We start from the raw sequence: 19,411 nt of genomic DNA on the forward strand, positions 1-19,411 counted from the left end.
TCAGTAAATGTATTGAGTCATCTTCCAGGGAGGGAAAGGTTGTCGGAGTACTGGAGATTTAATTCTTGCAGATTTGAGTTCTCCAAGAACTATAGGGTGTTGAGATACAAGTTTCTCACAGCAGCTCCTACCTGTGTGTGAACATTGGAAAGTGCAGGAGCTGGCTCTGTGTGGCCCCTGATGTTTGCATTGCGATCTATTCGGTTGTCTTTCCAAAATCATTTTTAGGTTTGGGGGCCGATGACTGACTGACTGACTGACTGACTGACTGACTGGGGTGCTTCAGTGTTTAATTAGCTCGCTGCTGTAATTTCTGTGATGGTGTGGAGTTGTTTGATTGTGGATGAATTGTTAAGTGAGGGAGTGTTGTGGAGATTCATGAGTATTCACTTCTTTGGTTGCAGAGGAACGATGGCGACTTCTCTTCTCTCCAACTGGTCGGAATGCTGCGGGGAATTTCCTCCGGCATGAAGTACCTTTCTGACATGAACTACGTGCACAGGGATCTAGCGGCTCGTAACATCCTAGTGAATAGTCAGCTGGTTTGCAAAGTCTCAGACTTTGGGCTGTCCCGAGTTTTGGAAGATGACACCGAGGGGACGTACACCACTAGTGTGAGTGATCCTTTGTGTAAGAAGGGCTTGGATGGGGGAAGCAGAATCCCTCAGAGTATTTGCATTTTCAAGTAGGGACTGGGATCATGGCAGTAACTTGGCCCCACCCATGTGCAATGGGAGTTGGGCTTTAGGTGCTGCTCAAACATTTGCTCCGGGTATTTCGGTAATAAGCTCAATTTCATATCAGTAAAAGATTAATATTTGATTTATTTCTTGGAATTACCAAATATTACAAGCCAACACCCAAAGTAGGGGCGTTGTGGCAGAGAGCGAGTGGTCGCTTTTTCTTAGTCTTGCTATACTATCCCGTCTTCGATTTATGTATAAATCATCCATCCAAAGCTCTGTCTCTGACCTATAAATTCCAAATCATGTTCCCTGGACATTTGTTGTTCTGTATAGTTTGTTGACATTTAAAATTTTAGCTTTAACATTTTATAATGTTGCCAATAGCTTGAATAAACCTGTACTTGTTTTTCTCCAAATACAACATGATACACTGAGTAATATGCACTTATCGTAGGCTAGTGCAGAACAGATTTGGCCCAGTGTCCATGCCACTTCTACTCCATTCTAACCCCCATTTATCTATTCTTTCAGGGCCGATTCCTGATCCGGAGTGTGTGAACTTTCTTAGGTTTACAGGTTTCCAACTGCTTTCACTTTCTGTCCCACATTCCTAGATTTTTAACCTATGAGCTGCCAGTCGATTGTGTAGTATTTTGATGAATAGAACATAGAACATAGAACAGTACAGCACAGAACAGGCCCTTCAGCCCACAATGTTGTGCCGACCATTGATCCTCATGTATGCACCCTCAAATTTCTGTGACCATATACATGTCCAGCAGTCTCTTAAATGACCCCAATGACCTTGCTTCCACAACTGCTGCTGGCAACGCATTCCATGCTCTCACAACTCTCTGCGTAAAGAACCTGCCTCTGACATCCCCTCTATACTTTCCACCAACCAGCTTAAAACTATGACCCCTCGTGCTAGCCATTTCTGCCCTGGGAAATAGTCTCTGGCTATCAACTCTATCTATGCCTCTCATTTATCTTGTATACCTCAATTAGGTCCCCTCTCCTCCTCCTTTTCTCCAATGAAAAGAGACCGAGCTCAGTCAACCTCTCTTCATAAGATAAGCCCTCCAGTCCAGGCAGCATCCTGGTAAACCTCCTCTGAACCCTCTCCAAAGCATCCACATCTTTCCTATAATAGGGCGCCCAGAACTGGACGCAGTATTCCAAGTGCGGTCTAACCAAAGTTTTATAGAGCTGCAACAAGATCTCACGACTCTTAAACTCAATCCCCCTGTTAATGAAAGCCAAAACACCATATGCTTTCTTAACAACCCTGTCCACTTGGGTGGCCATTTTAAGGGATCTATGTATCTGCACACCAAGATCCCTCTGTTCCTCCACGCTGCCAAGAATCCTATCCTTAATCCTGTACTCAGCTTTCAAATTCGACCTTCCAAAATGCATCACCTCGCATTTATCCAGGTTGAACTCCATCTGCCACCTCTCAGCCCATCTCTGCATCCTGTCAATGTCCCGCTGCAGCCTACAACAGCCCTCTACACCGTCAACGACACCTCCGACCTTTGTGTCGTCTGCAAACTTTCTGACCCATCCTTCAATTCCCTCGTCCAAGTCATTAATAAAAATTACAAACAGTAGAGGCCCAAGGACAGAGCCCTGTGGAACTCCACTCACCACTGACTTCCAGGCAGAATATTTTCCTTCTACTACCACTCGCTGTCTTCTGTTGGCCAACCAATTCTGTATCCAAGCAGCTAAGTTCCCCTGTATCCCATTCCTCCTGACCTTCTGAATGAGCCTACCATGGGGAACCTTATCAAATGCCTTACTGAAGTCCATATACACCACATCCACAGCTCGACCCTCAACAACTTTTCTAGTCACATCCTCAAAAAACTCGATAAGGTTTGTAAGGCATGACCTACCCCTCACAAAGCCGTGTTGACTGTATTTGATCAAGCCATGCTCTTCCAGATGGTCATAAATCTTATCCCTCAGAATCCTTTCTAACACCTTGCAGACGACAGACGTGAGACTTACCGGTCTATAATTGCCGGGGATTTCCCTATTTCCTTTCTTGAAGAGAGGAATTACATTTGCCTCTCTCCAGTCCTCAGGTACGACTCCAGTGGAGAGCGAGGATGCAAAGATCTTCGCAAGTGGCGAAGCAATTGCATTTCTCGCTTCCCAAAGCAGCCGAGGGCAAATCTGATCCGGGCCTGGCGACTTGTCAATCTTAATGTTTGACAAAATTTTCAGCACATCAGCTTCGTCTATCTCTATCCATTCCAGCATGCACACCTGCTCTTCAAAGGTTTCATTCACTACAAAGTTGGTTTCTTTCGTAAAGACAGAAGCAAAAAACTCATTTAGGGCTTCCCCTACCTCCTCAGGCTCCACACACAAGTTCCCTATGCTATCCCTGATCGGCCCTACTCTTTCTTTGATCATTCTCTTATTCCTCACGTAAGTGTAAAATGCCTTTGTGTTTTCCCGGATTCCTTCTGCCAAGCCTTTCTCGTGCCCCCTCCTGGCTCTCCTCAGACCATTTTTGAGCTCCTTCCTTGCCTGCATGTAATCCTCATATTGATGTTGCATCAATATGTAACCGAATAATGTCCTAAATGACACTGGGCAATCTTGTTGATGAGATTGGTAACTTGAAAGATGAGGCGGTTTGTCACTTGTAAGAATGGGTCCATTGGTGCCCACTTTTTCTCTGGGGCATCTTGTGTCAACAGTTAGAAGCTTTTTGGGTTAAAATTCTATCAGCCATCAGGGTCACTTGCTGCTTACAGCAGGCACGTCCGTAGAGCATCTAGAACCCAGCCACATTATTGAAAATCAGTACCGAGAAAAATGTACCTGAAATAGCATACGGTCATGTGGCGAGCTGAAATGAGCGATATTAAGATGGGGATTGTTGTGAGGTCTGACTTCCTGATGCAATTGACTTAACTGCAAAATGGAGAAAACTCGATAATCCTCAGTTGCTGATGATGTGCCCCTTTCAGGGAGGGAAGATTCCCATCCGCTGGACAGCTCCAGAGGCCATTGCTTATCGGAAGTTTACCTCTGCAAGTGACGTGTGGAGTTTCGGCATTGTAATGTGGGAAGTCTTGTCCTATGGCGAGAGGCCTTACTGGGATATGTCCAATCATGAGGTAAGTGGCAGATTTGCCTGAACACTGCAAACTCTGGTCTTGAATTCAATGAACTAAAGATGCAGAACAGTGGAAAGCTTGAATGGGGCAGTAAGTGAGATCTGGCAGCTTAAAAATTGTATAGCAAACTCAAGAATTGGCAACACTTGGCATGACTAAAGAGAAGTGATTTGAAGTGTGCTGAGGGGCAGAAAAGTAGCTTGGGGGAACAGAAACGATTCAAGAGGAATGAATGTCCACCGATTAGAGTAACATTTGCATAAGAGAGGGAGTCCTCTAAAACTTGCCTGATTTTCATACAAATAATTCTGTAATCTTATGAAGAAACCACGACAAGGTTAAGGTTTGAAATGATATTAGGAACAAGGCTCCAGTATTGTGAGGGATTTTGGCTCCACTTTCTTCTCACTTTTGTTTTACATTTGAAGAAGTTTGGCAGTTTTGAAGATTCTGCAGCCTGATTGTCTCCTGATTCTAATTAAAGTGAGGGATTTTAATGCCAGAGAATAGAATATTTTGGGCAGCCATTTTTTTTTTGAAAACCATTCTCTGCAGGCTGTGGGGGCTCTGTCATTGAGGATACTGAAGAGAAAGACTGAAATTTCTAGTGATTTTCATACACAAACCCCACATTTCTTAATATGTTAATATTGATCCCTTTAGTATATTAAAGGGTGTGGGGTTTGTGTAAGTAAATGCTATTGAGTTAGAAGATCAGCTGTAATCTCAATGATGGAACAGGCTTAGTGGGCTGAATGGCCTGCTTGTGGTACCCTATTTCCTACATTTTTCTATGTGCACCTCTTTAGCTCCTGCTTACATACAGTGTATGCCTTAATCTCAACCTCAGGAAGCACTTTACTGCATCAGTGTAGCAGGTTTCCCGGCCTGAGAGAACTTATCTTTCACCAAAGATGGATGCTCCTGAGACACTAGGCCACCCTCCTTCAGTTAAGAGCCTTACACTCAGCAGTTAGGCTGAGAAATCTTTTGAGTTTGTCACCTTCCTTTTATAGATGCTCTCTTGGTGGTGGTTCTTTAGTACCTGTGGCCTTTTTTATGAGTTGTAAGCAGACAGCACTTGTCCATGGCTTGGGTTGTTAATTTGCAGCCTCCTCTCATTTCTCTGATGTAGGTGATGAAATCGATAAATGAAGGATTCCGCCTGCCTGCTCCGATGGACTGCCCTTCAGCCATCTACCAGCTGATGATGCAGTGCTGGCAACAAGAGAGGGCCAAGCGACCCAAATTCTGTGACATTGTCAACATCCTTGACAAACTGATCCGCAACCCTGACTCCCTGAAAAACATTGCAGACTTTGACCCACGGTAAGTCCCACGGGATGGCACTGTGCCCCAGACTCTGTTCAGGAGGGCTGGGGTCAGGTGGTAACTTATTGTGCTGAATCTCGATGCACCTCCCTTCGATTCCCAAATCCTTGTCAGTTAATTTCAGAAGGAACATGTCTGGTCTGTGGACACCACTTCATTAGTACCTAAAGGCCAACGCCAGTACCATCAATGCCAACTTTGATAACATAACGAAGTTTGATTGGCTTTTGACTTGATAAACCACCAGCAATTGCTTTCACTAAAGACTTTCTTCGTTATCAAGGGGAAATTAACTGAAATAACTTGCAGATTTGCTTCTGTTGGTTTTGTGTTCCTGTGTCTGTTTTACCCACTGTTGTCTGAAATTGGGTTGAGTATGTGAGAGAACACAATGAGGAGTTATCCCTCATCAAACGTCTGTACTTGCTAACTGAGCGATGTTGGGGTTTTGTGTCTCTACATGCAGTCTTGAGTTACTGTCATGTGCCACAAGAAACGAGAGACCAAATCTTATTCAGCTTACAAGAAAGCATTGTGCTCTAACCATTGCACACGAAATATCCAGAAGGTTAACTCTCTGCTGCTGCCAAAGGAACATGAAAGTGTAAAGATTGAGTGACCTCTCCGCATGAATATGAAACAGTCAAACTCTGGTCAATGAATAGATGAGTTGTCTGAATAAATACTTGCGGCTGGCCGTCCTGGTGCCAGTCAATTACTGGTACAACTGACCCTGACTGGGCCTCTCTCTCCATTGTGGTACCAATCTGGTTCTCTTAAGTGCTAGTTTAGATTTGTTGCACTGCATACATGTTCTTGGTCATGAAATCTCAGTGCTGGCGAAGGTCCAACTGTGTATTTGATACCTCTGTAGTCCCAAAAGCGCACATTCCGGTGATCCAGGTGTATGAACAATGGAAAAACCACAGAAACTCCTGTTTGAGTAATGGCTGTGGGCAAATTAATCAGGGCCAACAATCCAGGCTTGTCTAACTAGCTTGGGGCAGAACTTAAACATTTGCTGCAAGTGTGCGTATGAACTTGACTAGAACTGAGGCTTGTTATTAGCCTCTGCAGTCAACTGATCGCCTTTGTTTTCTGATATTTAACCCTTTGCTGCTGTGGGTTTGTGGTTACTCCCAAGCTTGAGGCCATCCCAAGTCAGGGCTAGCTCTTTGTGGAGATTAACAGACCCAAAACAAGATTTAAGGTTTCTCTGTCACCCATTGGGTACTGGATATGAAACAGACTGCAGTCATTCCTGTCAATCCTGCTCACTCAGTGAAAACATTCCAATGAAAATCACAGATTTCTGGTTCGGGAGGGACAGGGTTGATCAAACACTGATGCAATGATATCTGCCCTTCAGTCCTGGGTGGAACTAAATCTGTGAACTGAATTAGATGGTTTAGATTCAAAAATGAGTTGTTCGTTACATTTGATTCAAATAACAGGGAAGTATTGCAAAAGAACTTTCAATTTGAGCAATTAAATGGGTAGAATTCATTATGTGCAGTGAAAGGGAGCCACGGCAAAATAGGCCATCTGGTGATGCACAGTGTCAGCCTGACCAAAAGGATCGCTCTGCGTACAATTCTGAGCTAATTTAGCAACTGGGACTCATGGCGGTCTCTTCTGAGCCATCATTGATGGTGTTGCTTAGCTGAAGTTAGTCCAAATGTAAAGTGACTTACTGTGCCTCTCAATCTTGTAAATAAGTTATAATTTGCTGATCTCCCGGTTCTCTGCAGAGTATCCATCCGACTGCCTAGCACAAGTGGAACCGATGGCATGATCTTCCGTACTGTCAACGAGTGGCTGGACTCTATCAAGATGGGCCAGTACCTGGAGAATTTTATGACAGCTGGATACAACACCATGGAGCATATTGTTCAGCTAACCACAGAGTAAGTACATTGGTGGGATCAGCAGTTCAAGCACAGCTCTGTGCGATCCCGATTTTAAATGGTGCTAATACCTCCTGCTAGCATAAGTTGTTAGGTTGCTGATTTTTTCTTATCACCATGGTTTTTCTGTGCACAACAAACGCAGCTCAATGGTCCCTGGTGACTTGCAGCCTGATACATTACTGAGCAGCTGTGTCCCTGCTTTTCTACAACTTCACTAAAGTGATGTCTTCTTTCTGGGAGGCTGTACTCCAGTGAGTGGAGTACCTGTGCCTATGGTGTTCTGTATGTGGAGACAGAGTTCTCTCCTCTTCTCCTCTGCAAGATCATCAGTTTGTAACTTGAGCATGAAAGGGATACTAACAGGGCAGATGGCGACGCAGTGGTAAAATCCCTGGCTTAATATTCCAGAGGTTAATGCTCTATGGAAGGCAAAAACCAAGCATGGTAACATTTTGTGCAATGTTTTTGAAGAGTCCTGTTGGATTTAAAGACATTCACTCTGTTTCTCTCTCCATTGCTGCTGGACCTACTGAGTTTCTCCATGGCTTTTTTTTTAAAATAGTGCAGTTCTCCAGCATCTGCAGTATTTTGCTATTGTATTAATGATCCAGGGAGATGGGCTCAGATCCTGCCGTGGCTGCTGATGAAATTTTTAATTGAGTTAATAGAATCTAGAATTCTAAAGCCAGTCTCAGTTCTCATGGTCATAACTACATCAATTTTTGTTTTTTTTTATATAAAAAACATCTGGTCTACTAATGTTGTTTTTCTGAAACAACCTACTGACCTGACCTGGCCTAATATGAGACTCCGTACCTGCAGCAATGTGGATAACATTGTAACTCTTTAACTGTTCTCCGAAATGGTCCCCTCAGTTCAGAGGTGGATAAGATTCGGTGGCTTTGTCAGTGACGCCTTCGTCCCATGAGAAAGTGTGGGGGACAAACAAAATCTCTTGAGTGAGGAAAAAATGTTTACTTCCCTGGATTCTTTCTCATGGATATGTAGGCACTTCAGGATGTACTATTAATAGTGTAAGGACAATCTAACTTTTCTCTCCATCTAACATGGAGTTATTGCTTGAGTAAATAAATAAACCCATCTGGCCCTGCAGACTATAATAAACATTGGAGGCCGCTTGATATGCACTAACACTGGTGCTGTATCCCACTGTTAAAGGCCAGAAGCAAGAGGTTTGTCACAGAAGTGAAAACATACCCCCTCGTTTAGGGATCAGGCTATCTACTGTCGAGCCTGAGCATTGTGAGAAAGCTTGGCTTGAATTTGTACGGTAATAGCGAGACAGACACATGATGCACCCCTGGGAGTGGTTGGGGCAGATTGAAATAAAACTCCCACAAGTAATCAGTAGTTCATTTATACTAAAACGATGAAGCAAGAAAATTGGGAAGCAAGAACGAAGCAAGCCGTTTTACAAACCATTTTTATATATATAGTAAAGTGGCTTGGTTCCATATAGTAGCATATAAAGAAACAAAAAACAAACATTAGAATTTGACTATCCAGCAAACAAACCAAAGGCATTTCTTAACTTTGCAAGAGTAAATATTTGCATGCATTTGAGGCACTGCATGTGTCCAATAACAGAACAGACCTCATTATGCTTTGGTGGAAAAACTTGGATAGTAGTCCTTCCCCATTGCCCCTTCATGGCAGCTGTCCCAAGCTTTAGTGCATCCTTCAGCACATAGTGCTGGACCTTGCAGGCTGGCACATTCCAACACTCAGTCGAGTCAATTCCCTGTTCTGGAGGACCAGCAAGAAAGATGCAGGTTTTGCTATTTATTATTAGCACGCAGAACTACCACCCACACAACTAGTAGTGATCTTTGAAAGGCATTACCACAAGGTAGAAGAATCCACTGAGATAGTAAGAACTGCAGATGCTGGAGAATCTGAGATAACAAGGTGTAGAGCTGGATGAACACAGCAGGCCAAGCAGCATCAGAGGAACAGGAAAGCTGGCGTTTCAGGTCTAGACTGGAGAAGGGCCTAGGCCCGAAACGTTAGCTTTTCTGCTCCTCTGCTGCTTGGCCTGCTGTGTTCATCCAGCTCTACACCTTGTTATCTCAGAAGAAGCTATGCTTGAGTTAGGCAGATTATGTTCCTCTGTGCCGGTTAAATAAATCTCGAGGTATCCCAGCAGGTGAGTGACATGTTTCTGGAACCTAAACATCAGGGTGTAGCACAGGGAAAAATTAAGCTTTCTGTAGAGAATTGAAACAAACAATAGAAGAATTTGCACTCATTGTAAACACAGCAAGTGAAACATGCCAGGATCACCTTACAAAATGCATTTGGCCTGCAATCAGAGCATTTGCTCACCAAACAGGAAATGTCAGGTTCTTATCTCCATGGAGATAGAGACAATTGGAGGTGGAGAACAAAGACAGCCAATATAGTTCATCCCTCCCTCTTCTGGGAGAATGCAACCAGTGAATGGAAAATGATCTGTTCTTCCCAAGCTGCACTGGGCCATCTTCAAGTAAAGCTTGTCTGTGTGGCCAAGCTTCGGTGATGCCTACAGTTTTGAAATGACTGCAGATATTAGCTTGTGAATTCTTTTATCATTGGCATTGGTGAGACTACATCTGGAGTTCTGTGCTCAATATTGGTCTTCCTTTATTGACAGAAGGATGTCAGTGCATTAAAACAGTTCAGTGTAGGTTTACTAGACTAATACCTGAAATGGTTGGGTTGTGGAAATGTCAAACAAACCAGTCTGGCATCACAGGAGTTTGGAGGAATAAGTGGCAATTTGATTGAGACAAGACCCATAGAGGTCTTGACAGGGCGGATGTGGTCAGGCTGACTTCTCTTGTGTGAGAATCTAGAACTGGGGGGGTCCCTGTTTTTTTAAATAACCAGGACCAGGGTGAGAAGACATCTTCTCAGAGGGCTGAGAGTCTTTGGAACTCTCTTCCTGAAAAGGTGGTGGAAATAGCCCTGTGCATATCCTGAGTATCAGGGATGGGTAAGAATGTGGAGCCGTCGGATCAGGCATGATCTCATTGAATGGCGAACCACGCTTAAAAGGGCCGAGTGGCCTACTCCTCATTTGTGAGTTTGGCATCTCCTTCGTCTGCTATTTGAACTGAACTCAGTTAGTTATTAAATGGATTTCCAGTTCCTTTGTAAAATCACTGTAGGTGCACTTCAATGCTAATACTAAGCTAGCTTCATTCTCAAAAATAGTTCTATAATTGGATGCAAGAAGATTTCCTCTGCTTGCGATTTCTCACATCTGTATTGTCACTACTGTATCAGACACCAATTGTATTTGCATCATGTGGCTGAATTGTGTTTGAAGTGATTCCACATGACTAGGAGTGCTATTGTACTGATGAGACTAGGTGTATCCCTCTGTTTTAGAAATGGTTCCGTTGGTGGTGCACACACACACTGCTGAGTCACAAGGTTCTGAGTTCAAGACCCACATCAGATCTTCGGTGCAAAATTCAAGGCTGACCTTGTAGTGCAGTAGTGAGGGAGTGCTGTGCAATTGAAGGCCCTCCCTTACAGAAGAGATGGTGTGAGGAAGCTCCATTAGCACTCTCAGGTGGATGTCTCTTAAAAATCCATGCCACTATCAGTGGAAAAGGGGATGTTATTTCTAGTGTTGCAGCCAATATCCATTCCTTTAAATCAATATCACTGAAGCAGACTATCTGGACCGTTATCACAATGGTGTTTGAGCTTCCTGTGTGTAAATTGGCTGCTGCATTTTCTTGTGATGTGCAGTGACTATATTTGAACTTCATTGTTTGTTTGCAAGGAGCTTTTACAATGGTGGCTGTTATACAAAGTGCTATATGAATGCTGTTTTTGAAAAAAATTACATGCTGACATTTTGCTTTTTACAAATTCATTTAGAGATGTGAAGAAGATTGGAGTCCGGTTACCAGGCCACCAGAAACGGATTGCTTATAGCATTCTGGGACTGCAGGAACAGGCTAGCAGCATGGGTGTATACACTGTATGAACTGTTCCTGTACCCTGCACCCAGGAGGCTAAAACCTTCCAAGACCTATTTCCAGACAACTTTCAATACTTGAATAGCACAACAACTCTGTACATGAGTGCTGGAAGGATCCAGTGCTGAAGAAAAACTTTAATTTTTTTAACCTTTTTTCTTAAAAAAAAACTAGAAGAGATTTTGAATGGAAAGAGACGAAGGCATCAGCACATGGATTTCACCATTCCTGTCATTGGTGCTTGGAATTCCAACTGTCCAGTGCCCAACATGATTGCATTGGGAAGAGGGGAGCATTTCAGAAGGCTGACAGCCAAAGTGGCTATAATTGAGTTGTTGAGCTGGTGCAGTGTGTGTCCATGGAAGGAATGAACTGCTTTATTTGGATCTTCGTGGTATCCATTTTGACTGTGTGCAGTTTAATCATTACCTGATTGGGTTGTTTGTTGGCTTCTTCTCTCACTAATAGTAACAGATGCAAGTGCTCTATAGGATCATTCTAGGAGATGCCTCTTTACTCAACAGCATCTTCAGAGTCCCCTCTATATAAAAGTTGAGACTCTTATCAGGAAACACTTGTTTTTGGAATGCTACGTTTCCTATTTATGAGGCTTTGAAGAATTAGCTGGATGGCATTAGTCCAGACTGAGCTGGCATGTAGATCATTTGTTCTGAATGATTTTGTATAAATGTAGTTTAAGCAGTTGAGGAGAACAAGCATGAAAGGCAACTGGCTAAATTGCGAACAGCATTTTGCAGTTGGTTGAACGTGTATTTTTTTTGTTGTTGGTCCTGTTGAATGATTTCTGCGTAGAATAATGCCACCCCAAACTCCCTTGCTTTGGGCTGGAATATACTTGGTGGCTGTAAAACTCCTCGTGTGTATGATGAAACAGTTAGAATACAGTACCGTGCGATGAGGCACTGGACATGATCCCTGGATGGTAGGTTGGGGCGTTCCAAATCCATCAGCATTGCTGACCGTCGGGCAGAATGCCATCTGTTTAATGAGGGGCAGGTCATTCAACCAATCACAGTCATGTACCACTCAAGCCAGTTCAAAGACTACCTCGCCCCACACCTGCGGTAACTTTTAACTGTTTTCTGACACAAGCTGCCAACAACGCACCACATTGTTAAATCCCAAAGGCAAACAAATTCCCATGTGTCTGATCTCCACATCCTGCAAACATTCCCATTTCAAAGTTTTCCTCACCCTGTCTGTGTAATTGTAATGCACTTCGATAACAATCAATTAAACAGAATAGCAATAAAGGTTGCTACCTTTTTAGGGTTGGGGAGGCATATCTAAGTGGTAGATTTGCACACAGCATTATCAGGGGAAATCTTTTATTTTTCAAATCCATGTATTTCTTAAGTTTTAAAGATTGAATTTGCACAGCTTAAATTTCCTGATTTTATATGAATCTGACTATATATATAATATGTATTATATATATTATGTATATAGTGAGCCTCTTCAGAAATAGTTCGATACTTCTGCTTTTTTTTTAAAAAAAGGAAAATGTTTTATTTAAACTGTGTGTATTTATTCCGTGCTTTCTTCCATACTTTTTTAATTTATTTAACTCTCAACTTAATTTTTGTTGCCTCTGGCTGCAACTTGTTTGATTTTTACTCTTTTTATTGTCTCCAAGTTGCTTTGTATTTAGAAAATGATTTTATTTATTCAGACCAAAGAGAGACAACTGATGGAAAAGGCCCTTTATACAAAGATATAGGTTTTTTTTTGTAATAAAAGCTGGTGTACTGGTTTAAAGTGTCCTGTGATTTTCCTTTCTCTCTAGCTTTTAATAGATGTTTGGAACAGTGTAAGTTGCTGCTACTGTTTTGAGATAACACTGCAACAAACTGGTAAATAAATGTTGCAGAGCTTACTACAGATGGGTGTGCACTCACGTATTGCAAAGCTCCAGGTGTCCAATCTTAATTTGAAGGTCTATGTGGCTGCTACATTACAGTGTTCCTAGTTGGAGCATTGCATCCTGCTGAAGGTGAATGGTCAGTTGGAAAACTGAAGAGAGTGTATGTGAATAAGTTTTCTGCATATACAGGGTTCAGTTGTTTGAGTGAAGCTGGTAATGACTCAATGGTCAGACCACATCCTTTTTAAGCTTTCTTAAAAAACCTGATTGACAGCATCCAGAGTTCAATCAGGAGCGAAAACAGAAGTTGCTGGAAAAGCTCAGCAGATCTGGTAGCAACTGAAGAAAAATATCAGTTAATGTTTTTGCCCAGTGACCCGAATGTTCTGAGGAAGGGTCGCCGGACCCAAGACATTAATATTTTCATTCTCAGTTGCTACCAGATCTGCTGAGCTTTTCCAGCAACTCCGTTTTCACACCTTTCAGCGGACGGCCATACAAACATTATACATGCTATTGCTGTACCTGGAGTGGTAGCCTTGTCTTGGTTTCTAGGACTTGCCAATTAGTAAACCAATAACCTAACATGGTCTGCAGTTTAAAAAAAAGACACATCTGCCTGAGACAGATACAACACAGTGTGGAGCTGGAGGAACACAGCAGGCCAGGCAGCACCAGGGGAGCAGGAAAGTTGATGTTTTGGTTTGGGACCCTTCTTCAGAAATGGGGGTGGGGGGTGGGCAGGGCTGGGGAAGGTAGGTTTAATGGTGATAAGTGAGTGCAGGTAGGGAGTGGTGGGGATTGGTCACTGAGATGGGAGAGAAGATGCACAGGTTGTGTCAGGCCAAGGAGCTGGAGATGAGAGGGAGGATTGGTCTTGGGATGAGGCCTGGGGGTGGGGAGATTTTGAAACTAGTAAAGTCCACATTTAGGCCACTGGGCTGTAGGCTCCTGAGGCGAAATATGAGGTGCTGCTCCTCCAGTTTCTAGCATCATTGTGACACTGAAGGAGGCCCAGGATGGACATGTTGTCCTGGGAGGAGGAGTTGAAATTGTTCGCAGCCAGAAGGTGTTTGTCGTCCATCACGAACCGAGCTTAGGTACTCTACAAAGCGGTCTCTGAGCCGCCGCTTGGTCTCCCTGATTGTAGATGAGGCCACATCAGGAGCAGCAGATGCAATATACCGCATTAGTGGATGTGCAGGTGAACCTCAGTCTGATGTGGAAGGTTTCTTGGTTCCTTGGCTGGCGTTCCTTGGATGGAGGTGATGGGGGGAGGTGTAGGGGCAGATGTAGCACTTCCTGTGGTTGGGAAAGGCACCGGGTGTGGTGGGCCTAGTGGGGAGTGTGGAGGGGATGAGGAATTCACAGAGAGACTGGTTCCTATGGAAGGCAGATAGGGGTGGGGAGGGAAGTATATCCTTTTGTGGGGTCAGATTGTAGGTGGCAGAAGTGATGGAGAATGATATGTTGGATAGGGAGATTAGTGAGAGTAATACGTGAGGGTCATGCTAAGTTGCCTGTAGTGTACAGGGGTGCATAGATTAGGTGTGCTATAGGGGGATAGATCTAGGTAGGATGCTGTGAGGGTTGGTGTGGACTTGTTGGGCTGAAGACCCTGTTTCCACACTAGGGATTCTCACACTCTCTCTCACTCTCACTCACAGGATTCTGCGTTTATTTTTGTTGCGGGGAGGGGATGTGAGGGCAGAGGTGCAGGAAATGCAAGAAATGGGGTCAAGAGCATTTTTGACTACTGAAGGAGGGGGAGAAGTTGTCCTTGAAATATGAGGATATCTGGGATGTTCGGGACTGGAATGGTCCATATTGGGTGCAGATGCAGTGGAGGCAAAAGAATTGGGAATAGGGGATGGCATTCTTGCAGGAATGTGGGTGCGAGGAGATGTAGTCTAGGTAACTGTGGGAGTCGGTGGCCTTGAAATAGATTTGTTTCGAGGTGGTCACCAGAGATCGAGACAGAGGCACCCAGGAAAGAGTGAGAGGTATCGGAGATGGTCCCGGAGAATTTGAGGTTGGTCAGAAAGGTGTTAGTGAAGTGGATGAACTGTTTGAGCTCCTCATGGGAGCATGCAATCATTGATGTAACTGAGGAAGAGGTGGGGGATAGGGCCAGTGTAGCTTTGGAAGAGGGATTGTTCCACGTATCCGCCTGAAGAGGCAGGCATAGCTTGGGCCCATGTGGGTACCCATGGCCATCCCCTTAGTCTGTAGGAAGTTGGAGAGGTTGTTAAGGGTGAGGACGAGTTTGCTTAAGCGGATAAGGGTGTTGGTGGAGGGGGCATGGTTGGGCCTGTGGGGCAGGAAGAAGCGGAGGGCCTTTAGGCCATCTGTATGTGGAAAGAAGGTGTATAGGGACTGGATGTTCCTAGTGAAGATGAGGTGTTGGGGGCCAGGAATTTGAAGTTTTTGAGGAAGTGGAGGGTGTGGTTGGTGTCAGGTGGGGAGTTCCTGGAGTGGGGGGAGAAAATAGTCGAGGTAAGTGGGGCAGACGGAGACAAAGGGGTGGTCAGGGCTGTCAGGTTTGTGGATTTTAGGAAGTAGATAGAAACGGGTGGTGCAGGATTTGGGGAAACCATGAGGTTGGCGGCAGAGGGTGGGAGGTGTTCTGAGGCGATAACGTGAATAGTTTGGGAGATGATACTTTGGTGGTCAGGAGTGGGGTCATAATCAAGGGGGCAGTAGGAAGAGGCGTCCGAGAGCTGGCGTCTGGTCTCTGTGATGTAGAGGTCAGTGTGCTCTACCACAAGTGCGCCTCCCTCATCTGCGGGTTTTATGTTGCAGTTGGGGTTGGAGCAGAGGGCTGCACGTTCTGTGGGGGAGAGGTTGGAGTGGGTGAGAGGGGTGGAGAGGTTGAGGCGATCGATGTCACGACAGCAGTTGGAGATGAAGAGATCGAGGGAGGGTAGGAGGCCTTAGGGTGGTGTCAGGAGGACGGGGTGTGTTGGAGGTGGGAGAAGGGGTCTGTTGAAGTGGGTTTTGACTTATGGTTAGAGAAATAGGCGCAGAGGCAGTGGAAAAATTGTTGTAGGTCCAAGGTGGAGGGGAGTTACGGTGAGTCCTTTACTGAGTTCTGACCATTCTTCCTCAGTGAGGGGGGGATGGTGAGGACCTAGCAGCGTTTGGGGCTGGGACCGACTGTAGAAGCTGGTGGCTGTGGGGGTGCAGTTCAGGTAACGTCGGCAGTGACTCCCTGAGGGACATTATTTACATGTGTTTGGAAAGGCCATTACTGATTAAGGATAGTGTGCATGGGGCAATCATGTCTCACTAACTTGATTTGAGGTTTTTGAGAAGGTTCTCCATGGAAGACTGGTTAACAAGGTTAGATCACATGGAATACAGGGAGAGCTAGCTAATTGGATACAAAATTGGCTCGAAGGTAGGAGGCAGAGGGTGGTGGTGGAGGGTTGCTTTACAGACTGGAGGCCTGGGATCAGCGGGTGTGCCACAAGGATCGGTGCTGGGTCCCACTGCTTTTTGTCATTTATATAAATGATTTGGATGTGAACATAGGAGATGTGGTTAGTTTGCAGATGATATTAAAATTAGAGGTATAGTGGCCAGCAAAGGAGATTATCTCCGAGTCCAGTGGGACCTTGAGCAGATGGGCCAATGGGCTGAGGGGTGGCAGATGGAGTTTAATATAGATAAATGTGAGGTGCTGCATTTTGGGAAGGCAAATCAGGGCAGGACTTATACAATTAATGGTAAGATCCCGGGGAGTATTACTGAACAAATGGACCTTGGGGTGCAAGTTCATTGTTCCTTGGAAGTGGAGTCACAGGTAGACAGGGTAGTGAAGAAGGTGTTTGGTATGCTTGCCTTTATTGGTCAGTGCATTGAGTATAGGAGTTGGGAGGTCATGTTGCTGCTGTACAGGACATTGGTTAGGTCACTTTGGGAATACTGCGTACAATTCTGGTCTCCCACCTGTAGGAAGGATGGTGTGAAACTAGAAAAGGCTCAGAAAAGATTGACGAGGAAGTTACCAGGTTTGGAGCCTTTGAGCCATAGGGACAGGCTCAATAGGTTGGGGATATTTTCCCTGGAATGTCGGAGGATGAGAGGTGACCTTATAATGGTTTATAAAATCATGAGGGGCATGGATAGGGTAAATAGCTAAAATTTTCTCCCTGGGGTGAGGGCATCCAAAACTGGACGGCATAGGTTTAAGATGAGAGGGGAAAGGTTTATAAGGGACTTAAGGGGCAACCTTTTCAGGCAGAAGGTCATGCGTGTATGGGATGAGCTGCCAGAGCAAGTGATAGAGACAGGTACAGTTACAACATTTTAAAAAGCATCTGGATGGGTATTTGATTCAGAAGAGTTTAGAGGGATATGGGCCAAATGCTGGTAAATGGGGCTAGATTAATTTCGGATACCTGGTAGGCATGGCCATTTGGAATGAAGGGTCTGTTTCCGTGCTGTACATCTCCATGATTGAATAGTAAGCCTTCGTGGGCATCCTTCAGTGTTTGTCAGATTTGCGATACCTTGAGCACAAGAGGAGGACATTCAGCCCATCTCGTTGTCTGTGGGGTTAATGGGGGAAGGTATGTGAAAACACCTGTATGACACACTTGTGGAGAAGGAGTTTCGGAGAAGACAGTAACTGCATTAAGGCGGATCTTACATCTTAACAATGTTTAGGTACCAAGAGCTGAGTGGACTGGAGACATAGAGCTTTACACCTGGAGGAAAGCATCACAGTTACCCCTGTTAGCAGAGTGCATGGGTGCATTAGTAATTGGCTTCTGAATTTGCCAGAACTGAGGGCTTGCCAGTAAATGCACGTGAATATTAGGTTTCCCATTTACCAGTGAAACTGCGCCACAATGAAAGGACATGTGAGCTATTTCACTCTGACTAAGTCTATCCCATGACCTGGTCCCTTTCACAGCGTGTCCATTCTGGTTTGTGATTCATGTCATCGGGATTCTAGCCAGCATAATTGAATGCATCTAATTGCCAATTTCTTTCTGCAAGCCTAAAATTTCTGTTAACTGATCCTAAAAGAGCACGCAATTGTGTACTTACAGTAAATGCCAGCTCTTGCTAAAGTGCCTTTGTCCAATGGGCTGCCTTTTATGGGAATCAGGAAAAATAATCTGATTGTCGAATAATACATGTGCAAAGATCCAACAATTTGGTCTAAATGTCTCTGGTGTGGGAAGCTTGAAGATTCTGTCAGCTGGCTCTGGCGAGATGGAGCCAAGAACATATAGTCAACATTAATCCTTCTCAGAGATAGTAAGAACTGTAGATGCTGGAGTCTGAGTTAACAAGGTGTAGAGTGGGATGAACACAGCAGGCCAGGCAGCCTCAGAGAAGCAGAAAAGTTGACGTTTCGGGTCGGACCCTCGTTTGTGCTTTAGAAAATTCCAGCCAAATTATTCTCAAGCCTTGTCTCTACACATGGGTGTGATAGACAGTGTGTTATTCCCAATAGCGGAACCATAATCGTGCGCCACTTCCTCACACTCTTGCTTTTTACCATTTCTCCTGTGATTACAATTAAAATTTAAATTGCTGGTGCCCACAGGAAATGTACAATTCAGTGGTGGGGCTTTTCCATTGGCAAAACCTGCCATCAGTTGGCAATTGGGATGAGATATGATATACTACATAAGATGTGAAGCTGGATGGAGGAAGGAGGAGGGGATCAGCCTCACCCTCTGCTGCTGGCATTGTGAAATTCATTGGCAGGTCAGTTTGCTGCTTTGTTCTGCTCTCCTCCTGCTCCAAGCTTGCAGGGATATCGCAAACCCATAGGTTGTTCAAGCATCAGAAGGGAAGATGTGACGCAAGAATGTGACTCCATGAAGTTCCGCCTTCCTCCATTCAGCTTCACATCTTTCCCCGTTGCTCTTGAAGCTTTACGTCTTCCCTCTGTAACCCGTCAACTTTGGGACCCTGTTGCCGTATAATTGAAAATTCCATACCCCTCCATTGAGTGTGCACCCATCACCATTGATCATTCTCCACAGGCCCGATCCCACTCCAAACCACCCAACATCTGATGCCTGCCCCTTGCTCCTGCTCCCTTCACTTGTCATACAGACTTTAGTAAGGAAAACCCTTGCCCTCAAGAAACAACTGCACAGAGAAAATTATCTAACACCCCTTTAACCAAATGTGAACTGGGATCAAATTATGATATGCTACCCCTGCCTTGCATCTCCTTATGGTCGCTGTTGGTTACTGTGGACAATGCCATTCAGTTTTCCCAACCTCAAACTGGACCTGCCACGCCATCCAATCAAATCTTCCTGTGACCGTACCCGACCTCTCTGCCAGCCAATATTCAGTCAGCAGACCCACATGTGGATAGAAATGACCTTGCTCTCTGGGCCCCTTTCTTTCTTTATTTGACTGACAGACCCCAGCTACAGCCAACGTCCCATGCCTCCCCACTTCCCAACTCCGCCCTCCCTTGGAACCC

At 44.7% G+C, this 19,411-nt stretch overlaps 1 protein-coding gene across 2 annotated transcripts in view; it reads left to right on the plus strand.

The window, feature by feature from the left end:
- The window catches only part of epha2b (eph receptor A2 b), a 49,982-nt gene extending 37,152 nt beyond the window's left edge, over positions 1 to 12,830 (plus strand). For both annotated transcript variants that reach the window (XM_059655614.1, XM_048561519.2), the window contains exons 13-17: positions 405 to 614; positions 3,677 to 3,826; positions 4,962 to 5,155; positions 6,910 to 7,065; positions 10,963 to 12,830. In XM_059655614.1, the coding sequence (XP_059511597.1) occupies positions 405 to 614; positions 3,677 to 3,826; positions 4,962 to 5,155; positions 6,910 to 7,065; positions 10,963 to 11,071 (819 nt within the window). In that variant the 3' untranslated portion in view covers positions 11,072 to 12,830. The remainder of the gene's footprint in view (positions 1 to 404; positions 615 to 3,676; positions 3,827 to 4,961; positions 5,156 to 6,909; positions 7,066 to 10,962) is intronic.
- Positions 12,831 to 19,411: the final 6,581 nt, after the last annotated feature.

Source organism: Stegostoma tigrinum, chromosome 28 (assembly GCF_030684315.1).
Source record: "Stegostoma tigrinum isolate sSteTig4 chromosome 28, sSteTig4.hap1, whole genome shotgun sequence".
In the NCBI taxonomy this organism is placed as follows: domain Eukaryota; kingdom Metazoa; phylum Chordata; class Chondrichthyes; order Orectolobiformes; family Stegostomatidae; genus Stegostoma; species Stegostoma tigrinum.